At 37.9% G+C, this 17,956-nt stretch overlaps 1 protein-coding gene across 4 annotated transcripts in view; it reads left to right on the top strand.

Annotated features, from left to right (window-relative positions):
* The window catches only part of CDK14 (cyclin dependent kinase 14), a 353,941-nt gene that overhangs the window by 150,101 nt on the left and 185,884 nt on the right, over positions 1-17,956 (top strand). For all 4 annotated transcript variants that reach the window (XM_069859622.1, XM_069859619.1, XM_069859621.1 and 1 more), the window contains one exon: positions 10,952-11,075. In XM_069859622.1, the coding sequence (XP_069715723.1) occupies positions 10,952-11,075 (124 nt within the window). The remainder of the gene's footprint in view (positions 1-10,951; positions 11,076-17,956) is intronic.

Consider the following 17,956-nt stretch of genomic DNA (forward strand, 5'->3'; position numbering starts at 1 on the left):
GGCTTGCTAATGCATCACTCTTCTGAATCTTGAGATACCTATGAGCAGCAGCATTTCTCTTTCAGATTTTGTTTCATGTATTCCTGTGGCTATCTTTAGCATCTAACAACAGTGTTCATCAACACTTCAGGAGCTTATGGGCACATTAGAAATATTTCATTGAGCCGCCAAGTGTAGAGTCCTGATGCTAGCTCAAACTTTAAAGTCCAGATGGATTATTAATAAAAACGAAAATCAAAACAAAAGAAGAAACACTGGGAGATTGAAGCAGATGAAACTACCTTTCTACCATGAACAATCCCATTGGGCAACTAATTCTTTTTTTTTCTCTTAAGTCATATTAATGAAAATTGATCGTATGTATTTAATAGACTCTCTTGCAGCAGAGGCTAGCTTTAATTCATAGCAGTAATTATTAAGAACTAGCATGATTATTTGAGCTTATACCATTTTAAAACTGAATCTGGAGTTTTCAGAAAAATACCTGCTCTCAAAGCTATGAGTGAAAAATACCTGCTTAATAAGCCCAACAGAGTGATTTTTTTTCAGCTGGTAGGACAGGAATTGGAGAGAGAGAGAGAAGGGAACCCAGTCAGATACGCCAGCGACCGCCAGATGTTGACCAGCACACAAAACTAAAAGCTTGCACCATCTTACAGAGGGGTTAAGATGGTTACTACAGAATATCTTAATGCTTTGTTGCGCTCTACTCAATCTGACTTATGTAATTGTGGTTCTGAGACTTTGCCAACTATTTTGATTTTAGCTTCTGGATAGAGTTGTCTATCTGGAGCTATAGCTGATTTTTAAAGTTTAGCTGAGCCATGCTAATTAGCCTTCTCTCCTTGCCAGCCCCTTCTTGCTAGAGGTCCTTCATGAATTTAACTTTTAGTCAGACTTTCAGACAGTGTTTGTTCAGAATCACTGGTTATATGATCCTTAAATACGTTTTTAAAAACTTCCACTTGAGCAATTATATTCCAGTAGCAATAAATTAGTCTTGGCTCTCTAGGGCTAACCTGTGGGATTAAGCCTTGATGCTCTCTCAGTATGAAAAAAAAGCCCCCTGCCTTTTAATTTTGTTCTTAAGGAAAGTATTGCCCACTGAGGGATATTCCTTTCTGGCTTATTGCCATTTATTATAAATACAGAACCACGTAATCACAGATCTTTCTTTTTCTGAGTAATATTATACATTACTTCCTGTAAGACAATACTTTTTAGGAATACACAGGCCAAGACATTATTTACTTATGTTTTGGTTTCTATAGGACATTGTTAGCCTAATTATATTTCTGAATTTTCTCCGTATTTATATGTTAAAGCCAATGCGTATTCCCTTGGGCTTACTTTTAGATGAAGAATCATAAAGAGAATAAAATCCAAATTACTTTGATGGACACACATATTGCTGTCCCCTTGGGTGTTGTGTTTGAGATTGCCTTTCTTGTGGTTTCAAATAGATTATTTGCTGTCACTTAAATACTTTAAAAAAAAGAGTAAGCAGAATATTATATGTATGTAGAATTATGAATAAGAATTTCTCAATAGGGAGTTGCAGGAGTCTTGGGACTATATGTCTAAGCAAACAAGAAGTATTGCTTTTTGAAATATTAGGTTTAGCCGTTTTAGTGGTGCGTATGTATTCGCACATAATGATTTCAGAGTTCTATAATTCATGTATGGAGGCCCAAATTTTAAAAGTAAATCAGGTTTTAAACACTTTAAAGAATTAGTGTGTGAGGGTGAGATGCTATTATCTAAAGTTGTTTTTAAAATACCTATCGACAAGACTGTTAAAACAAGTATCCTGCTGACGTATATGTGGTTAGGTACCTGCAACATCTTTATCAGCTGGAAGGGAAAATGGCAGAAAGGAGTTGTTTCAATCCATTGATTCTCCAAACTCTCTTAGCTCCAAATACACAATTGTGTATATCTTTGGTAATTAGCAAACTTGCATATCTAGCATTTATTTGTAACTATATCTTTATATACTGTGTACAGTATTATAGTGAGAACTGTAGAGAGAAAGAGTAACGAGTTAATTAGTCCCCCTGTTTAGTAGGCACAACCTTCTTTTTTCTGGTTTTGAAGATGTCTTTCTCAGCTTTTCCAAAACTGAAGGCAAGCAATAAGTTTTAAGTATGTGTGCCCACATATAATTATGCTTCTTTTGGAAGCTACTGCTGCAGCCTTGCACATGGTTGGAGCTAATTTACAGAGGTATACCATGCGGCGCTTGCCAAGCTTCAAAGTGTGGCTGTGGCAAACTGAGGTACAAGACTTGCTCCTGAATCTCCCTCTGTTCCTTGTGGCCCAAACTACTGAAATCTATATTCCTGGCTTTCTTTCTACAACTGCTGCTGCTGCAGAGATAGTTCATACTTCTCGGACTCTCAGCTGAAACATAAGGATTGCTTCCTAAAGCAGGAACTCTGTCAGGTCACAGCAGCTAGCTGACCCTGCTGGTCATTTTTTTTTTTTATGATGATCGTCATTCTGATCTGTGCTCCTTTCTCTTTGGTACAGGGCCATCTCTAGCAGCCTTTTGACTTACCTTCTTGGTTCTCCTGAGCCTTTGTTTGCAGCTGTCCTTAAATGATTCTTGTTTTGAAAATTCATAATTTATTTTTAAGGGGTTTTTTTGGTGTATTTTAGCATGTCCTGTGAAAATGTAACTCTTCTTAAATTATTTTAACACCTTTGAAATAACATATTTTAACTGTATCCTTCACTTCATATTAATACATTCCCAGTAATGCAAGTAAATGAATCTTTATATTTTCATGCATTCATTTTATAGTTGAGCCTGTTTTCTGTATCACCTGTTATGGGTGGAGCAAGTGGAGCACTGGCTTGCATCTGTCATGCCTGCATTGCTTGTTTGCATTCCTGCCTTAAAAAAAAAAAATCTATTAATGAAAGCTGATTTACTTTTTAGTTAGTGATGCTGCATTGAAATAGCTACAGTCTTTTGGTAAAAGCATCCTCATTTTTTTCTCTCTGCCTTTTTTCCTCTGTTTGTAGTGTTAGAGGTAATATTGACTTGCGTGAGCATTTGACTTCAAAAAAAATTTTTGACAAAATAGAAAGGCACTTGCCTCTGACCCACTGTTCCTCCATCCATGCAAAACCAGCCTGAATGACAACAGGTTGTAACCAGACAAAAGCTGCCTGTCTCTTAACCACTTTCAAAATTTTTTACTTCAGGCTGCTATCATTAATGGTGACTAGAGGGAGAAGGAACTTTGAGTTTGTTCTCCTTCCGTCTAATATTGCTCTGATTTGTTCTTCTCCCTGGGCACCTTTTCTCTTCCCAAGGCCAAAAAGCGGTAAAAAGAAATAGGCAGACTCTCTTGTTGAACTCTGCATGCAGGAATAGGAATATTCATCCTTCTCCCAGGAGCCTTCAATACTTCAGCTCTTACCCATCTCAGTTCTGAACCTTCCTTGCTCCTTAAAGGCAGGGCACAGCAGTCCTCTATGCATAGTTGATTTTTTAAGCAAAATGTCAACCTACTAAGCTCTACCTCCACTACAGCCTTTATCGCTGCAAGACTGAGTTGGTGAAAATAATTGGCTGTCAAGGTCACATGTAAGGTATGTGGCAAAGTGTGGAGTGGAATTTGGGTATTAAGTTTACTAGGGCAGCCCAATTATCTCTTACAAGGATGCTTAAGTTTCGCTTAAGAACAATATCTAATTTTAGTCTCAAAACTTCTAAAAACTAGTTTAAAAGAAATGTAATTCATAGAAATTATTGAAACATAATGGAATGCTTCAACATTTTTCTGTGCTAAATGCTCAAGAAGAGATCATTTGACTTTATAGCACTCAGTTTAAAAAAAACAAACAAAAATTCCAAATCAGTTATGATAAAAATACTGGATTTATTGAACCAAGGTTTTAATATTGGCCTCCTAAAGAAGATTAGGTGCATGTTGAATTATAAATATTGAAATACATTGAATGTTACCTGATATTATCAGGGATCTCTGGCGCTTAATTAGTTGCAGCATTCATTTTTTCCTGTCCATACTGCAGTACTCTGAACATTGTAACTAATGGTTGCAGTTTTTAAAGTCAAATCTGTTTTTGTCAGATATACAGTTTTGACAGTTAATGTGAAAATTAGTAATCTGAGTCAAAGACATAGGGTAGTTGTCATTTGATATCTTTTGTAAGCATAAATATTGATTGTTGAACTGATTACAGCTTTAGAGTAATCTGAAGCACAAAGGCTAGGGAAGCATCCAAAACATGGAAGGATTAGGCAACTTCTGTATCCTATCCAGGTGAGTGCAGCTGCTTGAACTTTGGCAGCAGCAGATTATTACCTACTGACTCTTGTTAAGCAGCAGCTCCATTCGTTATTATTAAGATATTAAACCGTATGGTTGTTAGTAAAGCAAAGTATCTGAAAGGTATGATAACAATGCTTTGGTTTTTAGGTGGCAGTTGTGTTATCCATGGAGGCCTCCCAGGTGTGTTTCTGTTTCTTTCCATCATATGATCATATAAATGTCTGTGGTGTGGACAAGAGGTTTGTGGTCCGCTTTTCTGTGGGAGACAGATGTTGAATCACATGGCCATTCCTGCATCCATCCATATGTGACAAATGTTTGATTACTTGATATAGGAGAACCTGTGGTATGTGAGTGTCTATGAGTAATTAGGTGTCTGACCAAAAGGTGGACTGCCATAAACTTAGGTATGCAATTAAACCGTGATCATAGAATCACCAGGTTGGAAAAGACCCACTGGATCATCAAGTCCAACCATTCCTATCAAACACTAAACCATGCCCCTCAGCGCCTCGTCCACCCGTCCCTTAAACACCTCCAGGGAAGATGACTCAACCACCTCCCTGGGCAGCCTGTTCCAGTGCCCAATGACACTTTCCATGAAAAATTTTTTCCTAATGTCCAGCCTAAACCTCCCCTGGCAGAGCTTGAGGCCAGTCCCTCTCGTCCTGTCATGTCTTGTTTTACCTATCATATTGACTCACTGGAGTTTGGAGAAAAGAGTCTTTTACTCTAAGGTGAATATCTACTATGGTGGTCTTTTCTGGGGGCAAATCTAATGTCATGCTTTGGAAATCTCCTAGTCGCTGAAATTAGTGATGCTGCAGATATACGAAGTGATTCTGTTTGAAGTGGTAGAGGAGTTGCAAATGAGCAAGTGTGTGGCAGACAGAATAATATTATGCCAAATTAAGGTAATCTTTTTCACACAGCATTGAGAATTGATTATTTAAATTAGACTTTTTAGTTATCAGACTTTAAATATGGCATCAGCATTTCACTCTATGTCAGTCTTGTCACTTAAAGTAATGATTTGATAATATGCGCAACTGAACAGTAGATGCAGAATCTTTATCCCTGTGTTAAAATTCATGCTAGAAGAATGTCACTTCCATATTTACTATGTGCACCTGTAACTGATTGTATGATCTGCATGGCTCCCATATGGCAAAACCCACAAAAATATTGTAGGGACAAAGAAAACACTTTTTCCAGTCTTTAAAACTCGTGAGGCTCCAGATGCCACCCTGACCTAGTTCAGCATAGAAGTGAATTGGTGAAAGGTGGTTTAAGTGGCAAAAGTAAAAAGAAATTAAATTCATTCAGAAGAAAAAATCTGAAAGTCTTCCACTTATTGAACTTGAACAAATGACTGTAACTGATCATGTGGGAGTGTCTTTATACTCAGTTAATTAAGCACACCTTCCTCATTACAAATGACTATAGTAGTACCCAGAGGGGACAAAAATGATTAAAAGAATATCAAAGAGAATAGAAGTTGGGGAATTAACTCTCCAATCTCTTTCCTTTGCAGTTCTGCTGCAAGTAAGTGGAAAAATCTGTAGTGTTAGTATCTTTTTTAAAAGTAATGATATGATGCATGTTCCCAGTGGCTACATTGTATGCATTTCCATGTGACATTGTCTTTGGTAAGACTCTCATGTAAGGAATGCAGCAGCAAGTTAGAAGCATTTTGGAGAGAATTATTTCAAAATTCTTTTGGAGAGAACTCAGTTGCAAGTAGGTCAGATTGCAAAACCTTTTATTGAGATATTGAGATATGAGCTTATTATGATCATGAAAATCACGCTGATTCAAATACGTAGCAATTTTTTATTCGTATAGAATCCTTTATTCCTAGGGGTGCAAATTCATCTCGAATCAACACTTTGTTCCTGGAATTTCTTTTTCTGACAATTTAAGCAAGAGAGTCTGCAAAGCTCTGACCTAAAAAGTTCAGTATTTCCCCAGAACATTGTTAGAAGCGAAAAGCTGGATTTTATCTTGTATGTATTATCCTTGTAGGGAGGAGGGAAAAGAACAGCAAACCAACAGTGATGAAAAAAAGATTGTACTTGATCAGCTTTTGACATGCGAGAAGTCACGCAGAGACATTTATCATTGCTCCTGTGATGATACATATTACCAGATTCTTTTCTTTTATGTTAATGGTTTAAAAAAAAAGTAGATCTAAAGCTCCCAAATAATTGATTAAACCCACATCTAGGCTTTGTTTATTTCCGAGGCTGTGAGATAGTACTGTGGGGATTTATTACCTCCTTTTGCCTTTGTAAATAGCCAGTAATTCACAGAAGCCTGTAATGTCCTCTGGATGATACACAGTACACTGGTTGCAAGCATGAGGTGAGCTGTCCTGGATTTGGTTTCTTTTACAGGTATTTTTAGATTTGATGGCCTGTTAAGACTGAATATGATATCGATTGATGCTGAATACACACAAGGGAATTTAGATGATTACGTGATACTCAGCTGGTGTGCTGTGATACATACAGCAAGCAGGAGCATTTGTGGTGTTAGTGATGCATGGTGCTAAAGCTTCTGCAGTGTTGTGTATTACTTTTCTAAGTATTCTATGCCAATACAGCAATATGAGCTTGCTATAGGTCCGACACATTAATCCAGTCCTGCTTTCAGCTTTCTTCTGAACTGATGTGAGCTACTGCTCCAAGTTAGCTCAGCTCTGTTTGCAGTCTCTTGCTGCAGAAAGAACAGAACTGAGAGTTTTCTGCATCTTCGGTAGACTAAAAGATTACGAGTAGCTTTGTACTTCTGTGTCTAGGGCCAGGTTCTTCATTCCCACAATATGACATGTGGTAAGGGAGCACAAGTGCGAGAAGTAATTCAGAAATTCCTCTGTAGCATCGGGAAAAGACGGTGTCTGACTCTAAAAAAGCCCCCCACAGGCCTCATTAGCCTGTCCTCTTGGGTGGCATCCTTCTTATTATTGGAGTCCTTGATGCCTCAGCAGACACTCTATGGAAATGTTACATTTTCTGGAGAACCTCTCTGGGCATGTTGTGAATGTCTTTCTGCTTTTCACTTACCCAGCATCCTTTGCCAGAATATCTCTTATTTCTGGGAATGCAGAGCAACTATGTGGAGACACCTGAGCTCTTCTACATAGATCACCTGTACATGAGCATCCCCTTTTACCACTGGACTCTTCATACCTTTCTGAACCTAATTCAGAAAATGTGAAAGTGAACTTCTGTCAGTTCCACGATAGATATGTTTTGGATGGCCTTTGTCAGCATTAAGCTTGTAAGCTTATTTGGATGAGAAGAGCCCAAGATCCGATGTGACATAAAGCATTCTATTACACATGAGCCATCTTGCAGCTGTTACATGTGTGCATGTGATGGTCTAGGTTGTATACTCACCCAGGCTCATGAAAAACACCATTAAAGCAGGGCTTTCTATCCAGGCAGATGGCAACAGAAAATGTAATTGGCTTAAATAGGAATTGGTCAAATGTTGGATGTGGCTCGAGTAGCTATCCAGGCCTTGTACTTGAAATACTATGCAGGTGCCAACCTTTTTGTGGAGTTGACTGCTTTCTCTTGTAAGTTTTAAGAGCTACTAATATTCTTTTAATATTACAGTCCGTAAACCCCAAATTAGCTTTGACCTGCATGCATTTTCTCACTCATAATGAAAATTCTGTAGTAAATTATGTTGCTCATCAGAGTGACAGCTGCCTAACTGTTAGGGGGAGAAAGGTATTTTTTTCATGACTATAGTAAATAAGGAAGGCCTGAAGCACAAGCATTACAATTTATTTGGTCTGAATGTAAAGCGTTGAGCCTCCTAGTGTTAAGCCTTGCTGAAAACCTGACTTCTAGAGACAAATCCCATTCCTGTTTTCTGCCTTTTCCAACTCTTATCACAATGACCCTTGTAATTTTGTGAGCATTTCAGTTGATCATGGAAAGCTCTGTTCTTACTAATAAGCTAAAAACTGTACATAACTGATGTCCTAGTTTGTTTATGACAGGTTATTTCACACTTACACAGCCTTGTGCATTACCATGCAAAAATTAAAATTACTAACATAAAACTGCAACCAACCATGTGTCTGTCTCTTTCCTGCCCTCGCAACCAAACTGTTGAAGGGCATATGGAATTTGCTGTTGACTCTTCTGGTCTGCAGGGCTGCCATCCTGCAGCCTTAGAGAAGTGGCAGTTCAAACGCTTGTTCGAACCCCCTGCTGAAGTCCCAAGCTGAGGTTTCATGGTGATCAGACTTGAGAAAAGTGTCAGAGTACAACTGGATTAGGTGGTGCACCAATTTCAAATTGGGTATATGGTAGGAGGTAATATTGCCTTATCTAGCATTCATTTCTGTCCGTTTGAGGCTAATACAGATAATCTTGAAGGGGGTTAATTTACTTCAAGAGGGCTTTCTTCAAAGACAGGGGAGGCAATTTGACTGCGAGAAGACAGAAGTGTTTTCTGTAGCGTCAGAATGGTGGAGTGAGGAATTATTAGGAATGGGGAGCCTCTTCTACTGTTCTCTCTTCCTAAGCAATCCCAAAGGGCATGTGGCTTGCAGAGTGCTCTGCTTCCAGGTATTAGGCTTTTGTTTTCACTTAAATCTTTTCACATTTAATATTACTGAGTTTACCCTGTAATGAATTCAGGGAGATTTTTTTCCCCTTCTTTTTCATGATCTTCCTCCAAGGAGAAAGTAATTGATAGAGCACATGTGAGAAAATTAATTGACTTTTGTAGAAATACTTGATAAGTACAGCATGTGTACAAGTTTGGAATAAAACTATTTTCCAAAGCTCTCCTCAGGAGCAGACATTTATTCTGTTTAGCTGTGAAATTGCTGTTTTTTTTTCTTAGCACGTTGTATTAAATCACTTGACTCTTTGCATTAAAGCCAAATGAAAGCCACATCAATAAATACGTTTTGAGTTATGAAAAGATTACAGTGCTATAAAGTAACATGAAAATTGACATTTCTTTACATATTTAATAATAATGTTGGAAATTAAATACTATTGATTTAGCCTAGCAAACTGGATATTTTCCCTGTGCTTTTATTAAAAAAATATTACTTTGAAATAATTAAATTGAATTTAATTTATATTTTAAGGCTGTAATAAAGCCATTTCTACTTCCTGCCCTTATTAAAATAGTTTTTAGTTCAGTTTTAGCCACAATTCTAAAAGAAAGGTGCATGTTACTTATGACTTCCCTGCTTTTCTTTCTTTTTGTTTCTGTATTTTGCTCTTAGGTTTCCTCAGCACATTGTTAGACCCAAGCCTGGTAAGAAGGTGATTGATATGGCTCTTTGTGCCCTGGGTAAATAGCTAAATATACAGTGTATTGTGTCGGCACTCAGGGAAAAAAACGAAATGCAATTAAATTCATTTCAACTTCAGTAACATGACATTTCTGTTTCTTTCATGTCAGCCTGTATTCTCTTCTATAATCAGATTTTGTAACCCCTTTTATAATGTCTTCTCAGTTCAGCAGTCACTAAATAGGATGCTTGTGTTGCAAGTTAATTAGAAATTCTTATGTGCCTGGGTTGACTTTGCTCAAATCTTTGGTGTGGTTTCCACATATTCTGAGAGAGCACATTTCATTGGCCACTGAGCTGTGAGGCATGAGGTCCATATCCACTCTTGAATACTCCATGTCTGGCTTTGCACAGTCTTGTTGTGTTCCCATTTGGAAACTTCAGATATTTGAAAACTGCAAAGAGGACTCCTGGAAAATGTTTGTTTGCCCCTTGTAATGACAAAATCCATGAGAATGACTCAAACCTTTTCACAGCAAGTTCCAATAAGAATGCAAGAGAATGATGGGAGAAGAGATGAAAAGGGGAGGACAAAAGATCTCCATCATCCAGCTCTTTGTTTATAATTGTAAATTGCAAAAGTACAAAATATCAATGCTCGGCTCTCGGGAAAGCATTTGTGAAGTCCAGTGAAGAGTTAAAAGAAACATGGGCAATGACTTAGGTTCTGATCTAAGTTTACATTAAAGTCCTTTATAAATAGCTTTCAAAAGTCATCTTTAGATTCAATGAGGAATATCACTTCCCAATGAAAAAGACATAATCAACTCCCATGAAAATAAAGTTTGAAGGAGAAGACCTATCATACTTGCAATTTTCCTTAGGTACACAGACGTTATTGTTCTACCATTAACAACTTCTTTGTTTTAGCTCCGGTGTCCCACCCCCCTGCCTTATCTCGCCATCACTATCCACCCTGTACTGTTGTTTCCTATAATTAGTCAAGATACACATCTGTCTTTGGGCTACCACCTAATCTCTAAGGCCATATGGGTAAATGAAATATAATTATAAACTGGTAGGAACTGAGCCTTCTGCACATGGTTGTATTGCTCTTGTTCTTTTTAAAGCAGGCAAATTGAATCTATGATATAGTAGGGCTTGGAGGCTGGGGTTATAGACCTTGCAAAGTACATATTTTTTAGATGGAAAATTAATTGTGTTGAATTGGGGTGGGAATTACGCCATTTTGGGAGGAATTCTGAAACAATGTTACCCACAATATGTAAGCACCCTGCATATTGTGAAGAAATCACCTGTGGTTATATGCAAAATATTAACGGAGGTCATTTTTTGTCCCCCTCTTTTTCAGTTATTTTTATTTCAGTTGCTCCGAGGACTGTCTTACATCCACCAGCGTTACATTTTGCACAGGGACCTGAAACCACAGAATCTTCTGATCAGTGACACGGGGGAGTTAAAGCTGGCAGACTTTGGTAGGCAAGCAGTTAATTACAAGTCTTTTATAATGTTGTAGGAATGTCAGACAGCTGGTTCCATTGATTTCTCTTCCCCCCACCCTATTCCTTAGACACACCTTCTTCATTGTAGATAATTGCACATTTTTCTTCTGAGTGAAGAAATTGATTATGGTCAACAAAATGCTTGATTAAAAGGGGGCAGGTAAAAACCCAAATATATACTCCAGTTGTCACAAAGAAGATAATGCTGAAAGTATTTTAGTATTTTGATGTTACTTACCATGAGACCCCTGAATTACAGTTCAAAACCTTTAAAAAGTAAAGAAAAATAATAGAGAGAGACACCTGAGGAAAGGCAGACTATAAAAAGAGCATGAGTGCTTTACAGAAGCAGCTCTAGGTTTGTGGAGGTCTGGATTAACTTTCACGAAATGGTGATTGAAAGAGACTGAAGGACACGAGAAAAAAATATTCCTTCTAAGGAATGAAGGAAACTAGGATCACCTGGATTTCTTTCAGTATCCATGGGCAAGCATTATTTGGAGTATCAAGTCAGGGGAAATTGGCCACTCAAAGGTTAGCCTTTTTGCCTTTTTTTAAATTTAAATTTTTTTTAATACTTTACAGTGGCTACACCAGGGCAGTTACTCCTTTGTCTGAATGCAGATGTGGAAAATGCAATATGTTTATTTAGTGTTTTTTACAAAATCTTGGAGTTTTTCTTTCCTGTAGGTCAGCTTCTTAGCTACTGATTGCAGCATAACTTCTGAAGTAAGCTGAAAGCGTGACCTACTGGCTTTTTTTAAAATGTCTTTTGTTTTTATGACTGCTATCCACATCAGGCTTCACATTTAATGCAGCAGCAGTAATGAGGGAGCCTTATGTGCTAATTGGCAATTTCACTGTTAATGTAGTCATGTTTTTTTGTCTTTTAATTAGCATTACTTCAATTAACAGCTCAGTGTGTATTTGGAATGGAATAGGACTTCAGATGGGCACAGTCCACAAGAACTTGATTGGCCTTTGGATTGTAAGGCAATTAGAGAAATAGTGTTAGAAACAATTATTATCTCATCTTGCACATTATTTTCTGTTGCTGTTTTTCAAAACTTGTAAGGTATCAGAAGTGTTTTAAAGATATGTTTTTAAAAAGTATTCCTGCATGTTGCATTTTACTGTGAGGTGTCATACGCTGAATACATGAAAGAAGTGAATCCTTAAGTGTTTTTGTAGTGAAATATGAGTTAGCTCTCTGTTGCTTGTGCTGTGCTGTTTTAGATAGCTAGTTTTGTTGTACCATTTATATGTATAAAACACTGTGAGTTTATCTGATTTCCAAGTATCCTCAAATTATAAGTCCTTCAAGAGATTGTGATGATGGTGCTCTAGCTTTGGTGGACAGCGAAAACTCTGTCCGTGATCTCACCAACTCTTTTTTAAGTAAAATGTTTCATGTGGTATGGGGATTTTGAGGATAGTGATGTTGCTGAAGCTCTATGGCTTTTATAGCTGGGGAGAGTGAGGCTGCAATTTTTTCAGCTATGTTTTTAAAAAGACAAAAAAACCCCTACTTTTCATCAGCACTGTGCAGTGCCTTGCTGGAGGTGTGAGCTGTTCAATGAAACGTCCAGCTCAGATGCAGGTTGACCTCTCATGACCTGTATTGCCTGATGTTGCCATAGAGCAGAGGAAAGGCTGAGATATTAGTTTTCTGCCTCTGTAGCAGAAAATGTAGCATTCCCTTCTGATGAAATTATTGCTTCATTGTGGTGCTAAGCTAAATATCCTAGTGAGGACATAAAAGTCAGGATTTTCCTGGCTTTGCATTGGTGGGAATTTGAGGTTGACCATTGTGTAGAACTTTGAGAGAAAGACTAGAGATGTATAAGTAAAACAAAAAAGAGATACCCATTAACTGATGTTTGAATGTGTAATACAGTGAAGAGGCTTCCTTTTCCTTTTCCTTTTCCTTTTCCTTTTCCTTTTCCTTTTCCTTTTCCTTTTCCTTTTCCTTTTCCTTTTCCTTTTCCTTTTCCTGACCTAACAGAAACATCTATGTAATCTACTCTGATACACTGAGACAAGATCCTGTATTTCCATTATTTTTTTTAAAACTAGACTTTCTTTCATGGCTCATGACCTTGTAAAATTGAAAACCAGGTGGGTTAAATTTCTTTTCTGAGAACCAAGATGAAAAATTAGAAGTGATGAGGTTAAAGTCTAAAGGGTCACGACCTCTTTGACTGGAGACATGAGAAATGAGAGCACACCCTGTGATCTTTGTGTGCACCCCTGTGCATGTTTATTTAAACACTGTATTATAATTATTAGCCCACCTTCTACCTTCCCAGTACGAAAGACTGTTCTTAAAGATTATGTAAAATACAGTCATATTTCTCTTTATGTTTTTCTTCCGCAGATGACTAATTTGCAATAATGTGCTTGGAAAGGAAGTCAGTTTAGATCGTGTATTTGATTAATTACATGAGGAGCAGTATGGAAATTAGAGACATGGGTGTTTTGCTTTCAAATGCACTCAAGGCAGGAGAGAACCTATCAAGAAATCAGTTTCTGTCAGAAACAGGATTGACTTTGCTAGCACAATAAATAGAGCAAAGGCCTTTTAGTCTCTAAGGATGAGATCTTCAGATCTTGGTTTCATAGGTTTACAAAAAATCAACAGCGTGGCTGAATTTTTTCATTTTGTGTCAGGCTTATTTAATCTTCTTGGTGTAGGATGTCAAATGCTTAAAAGCACGCACTAGTAGATCATAATTCTTGAATAAACAAGGTAAAAAGAAAGGCTATTCATGCCTGCCAGCACATTGCACTGTGGCTGAAGTGGAATCTTTGAATAACCGTGGGCATGTGTTTTCCTACAGCAGGGCTCCCAGACATAGATACTCCACTGTGTGGGAGTGTCTTTGTTCAGATGAACGGTGGTTTGCTTTTCTGTTCATTGTGCTATAGCTGCTAGGAAATGAACATTTATGAGAAGATTCAGCAGTCAAATGAAAAGGGAGAACAGAACATAGAGGCTTTGTCAAATTAAAAATGGATGAGTTATAAAAAAAGGCTTTCTTGAGGAGATACAATGGGAGCGACTGCATCTTGAATAACTGTTGTTATGAAAAATAGTCCTTGGACTCCATTCTTGCTTTCTTTTTTTAAAATTAAATTAAAATTCCAGAGGAAATTAAAATATATCAGTAAAAGAATTATTCTTGATCCTCTGGTGTGAATTTGACTGTCTATGAGTTTATTTCCCCTGCACATATGCATGTCTTGAGTAGAAATAAAGTATTATAAACCTTGAAGGCGTAACACCATATGCAATTACAAACTTAAATAAGTAGAGCCTTGTGCTTGATGCTAGTCAGTTACTTTGCAGACTGGACTGCATAGCTGTTCCTTAGCCTCTGATTGGTGTTTCTTCACTTTAATTTTTCCCTGCATTGTATCTGGATGCATTTGCTTGGCTTTTGGTAGTATATTGATTTAAAAAAAAAAAAAAAGATTTTTTTTTTAATTTTGTTTAGGAAAGTCATTAAACAGCTTTAAAAGCAAGGAATATTCATAGAATAAATGCAATAATTTTTGTCTGTAAACTGTCAAATGGCTGTGTGGCAGGGGATAGAAGCATGAAATGAAAGATGGAACACTAAGAATGTCTTTTTCAATAGTTAGTTGCAGTCAATGATTAATACAAAATGGTTATGTAAGCAAATATGTGATTTGTGTTTATATTGAACAGTCATTTAAGAATTCTTTGACTTATTTGTATACAAGAGCTACATATAGCTTCTGTCTTTTTGAGTGGTATTGTGACTCAGTATATACTCTGGTTTGATTTGGCTTTTTTAGTGGTTGGGTATTGGTATTTAGCTGTTGTGTACACTGATATTTTGCATCGTACTTGATAAATCCAGCTCAAAGTCCCTAATTAGCTGATATCCAGTAGGAATTGGGTCCCACCTTCCACATGGGACTTTCCAGGAAGGATTACTCTTGCTGTGCCTTGTTTCTTTTTCTCTGTCTCAAAACAACCACTAACAGCTTAGTATTCTGACTTTTTCAGGGACAATGTGGACCTTTATTCTGATCATAGCGTGATTACATATTAATTAGTTAGAATAATTTTGTGCTTTCTGAGTTAAAAATGCACCATTATACTTGTTAATAGAAGTTCTTAGTTTAAACTTTTACAGAGATTTTGAGGGTAGCCATGTTAACATCACCTTTTGATGTACTGAGAAAATATTGATGACATGGGTGTGGAGAACAAAACATTTAAACTTGGCTCAGGAGTGAGGCACTTCAGAGGCTATGAGAGAAACCAGCCAGATTATTAGTAGGGCTTTTGTTCTGCTTTACCTGTAAATTGATCAGCCTGCTACTGGGGATTGTATTTCAGAGGATTGCTTGCTTGTGAAACTTCCTTGCAGCTGCCTTTCCTGTTTTCTTTTCTGCTAGGCCTGTGATAGAAGAGGCCTGCACAGTGGGTGCATGAGGAGTTTAAAGATCTGTTTGGTCTCTATTTTGGAGTGTGCAGTTGTTGTAAGTGCAAGGACCTTCTGTGTAGTTACACCTTTTGATTGGAATGTCTTTCTTTTTACTATGTACTCTGACTTTTTCTCTATTCCATAGCTCCAAGACACAATGTATGACTATGCAAACACCTGAAAGGCAGAAGTGCAAAATACAATTTCAAAGTGTGAAACAGCAGGTCTAGAAGGTATTGTAAGCCTGACTATAATTTGCAATGACAGGAAAACTTGCTAGTTGATTATTTTTTTTTTTAAGACTTGAATAGAAATTTCCCCTTTCCCCTGTTCCCTGCCCCAATTTTTGTTAGTTTTGGTACTTTAAAAAATCTTCAAACTGCAGTAACACCACAATGAATCCTAATGTTGCAAGATGAATGAAGAAGAGCATAAGGACCTCAGTGCTGTAATGCTTTTGTGCTTGTTTCTGCAGTCAGAGAGGTGCTCTTTCTTGTCTATGGGAGTGAACTTTGGAGAGAAAAACAATACGAGAATCTTCATGGAAATGTCTTTGCTTTACTCTCCCAAATAAAACTGACCTTGAAGCTTTTTCTGTCAGCTTTTTGTTGTCTTTGGGGATCTTCTTGTATAAATAAGTAACTGCAGGAGGTCTGCCTTATGGTGGAAGTTCTGCCTTAAGCTTTGAGAGCTTTGTTAATATAAAGCCCTGTAGCGTAGTAGAAAAAAGAAACAAGTGTGATTGAACAATGCATCCTTCAAGATAGATAGATGATTAATAATAGATAGCAGGAGCAAAGAGGCTTGAGGTTTGTAATAAAGAGAATTATACTCAATGGACATACAATTTAAAACTGCAGCTGAGTATTAAAGAGCATGTTTTCAAGAATTTCCATACAGATTTTTCTGTGGGGAGCATGTCATACATATGTCATGAGGGACAAGACTATTGCTGTATAGTTTACTGTTAGAACGATTAAATCTATGTTGACAACTTGAAAAAAAAATTTTTTCTTTTTTCACAGTAGGAATTCTGTAAGGAATTTCTTTATAATGTGCCACATATAAGATTAATGTGAAAGGTTAGATAGTGTAAAAGGTTGGTTGCATATATAAGCGCTGTGCATTTCTGTGTAAAAGCTCCATGGACTAACAGTTCTTGAAGATGCTGGTGCTTTATGTTGTTGGAGGTGCTTGATGATGTTCACAAAACTCCTCTGAGAATGTCTCTAGTTATGTAGGCTGGTTACCTGTGGTCTTCCTGGTTTTAAGCAAGCTTGTGGAACAGTAGGCTGCGGCGCTGCAGCTACCTGGCATTTGGGATGAGCTGTAGGAGCGGCTTGAGTCCCTTGTGAGGCAGCTGACCTGCAGTGGGCTCCTGCTGCCTCAGCAGCCGTCCTTTCCAGGGCCATGGAAATGGGGGAAGCTGCCTGGAGTTTTGTTATCAGAGGCTGCTGCTGCTGATAAAGGGAATCAGCTGACCCCAAGTGTAGGTCCACAGACCACTCTTAACACAGTGGCTGAATTGAACAAAGCATGAGGAAGGCTTTTATTTCCCGTGTTCCATTGGGAGGTTGCTGTTTCCCCAGGTGCAGTCTGGTCCCCTTTGAAAACAGCCTTTGAAATCTGAAGAATTTATTCCCATAACCTCCAGGAGGGTCAGTAAATGGGTTTCTTTGAGAGTTTTATTTGTATTAAATATCAAGAAACGAAGATGACTTAAGTGACAATGTTGTGAGTAAGTTGAAAAAAAAGGAAGCAGGAACCTGGAAAGTGAAACCCAAACTCCCCAAACATGAGTTATCTTGCAGGTCTTTATAAAACACGGTTATTTCTGTAGTTAACTATAAATACAGTGTCTTCTGTTGAGAGCAAAAGCTGATAAACTGTTCACGGGGGCAGCTGGATTGGAGGCCTGGAGCAGCAGAGCAGGCTGTGTGCATTTGTCCTGGTGTAACCTCGATCACATGCTACAAAATCAGTGAGAAAAGCCCTTGCTGTCCCCGTTGCTTTCTGTACCTAGGGAAAAGGAGGCCAGAGCTTAGGAGCAGAGTTCACAGGTAGCTAAGGGATCTTCAAATCTTTTCTCTTGGAGGAAGTTGTAGGCTATGGAGGCTGTGAATACTGTTTACCCAGAGACCAATGACACAGGCTGCTGTGTTAGTAAATTTGCTTTCCCAGGATGACAGGCTTTCCTTCTACCCCCAGATCTTCCTTCTTAGTTTCTAACTGCATAGCTGGCTGCCATCAGGGAGCAGCTAAAGCTGCCTCCTTTCTCTCACAGGAGAAAGTGCTTCACGTGCAGTGGTTGTGACCTTCTCTTATCTTGCCCAGATCAGTGGTAAAAAGGGAAGAGGAGATGCGTAGGTGGCAGGAAATCTCAAGTGACAGCAG

The sequence above is a fragment of the Phaenicophaeus curvirostris genome, chromosome 6 (genome assembly GCF_032191515.1).
Source record: "Phaenicophaeus curvirostris isolate KB17595 chromosome 6, BPBGC_Pcur_1.0, whole genome shotgun sequence".
Classification (NCBI taxonomy): Eukaryota; Metazoa; Chordata; class Aves; order Cuculiformes; family Cuculidae; genus Phaenicophaeus; species Phaenicophaeus curvirostris.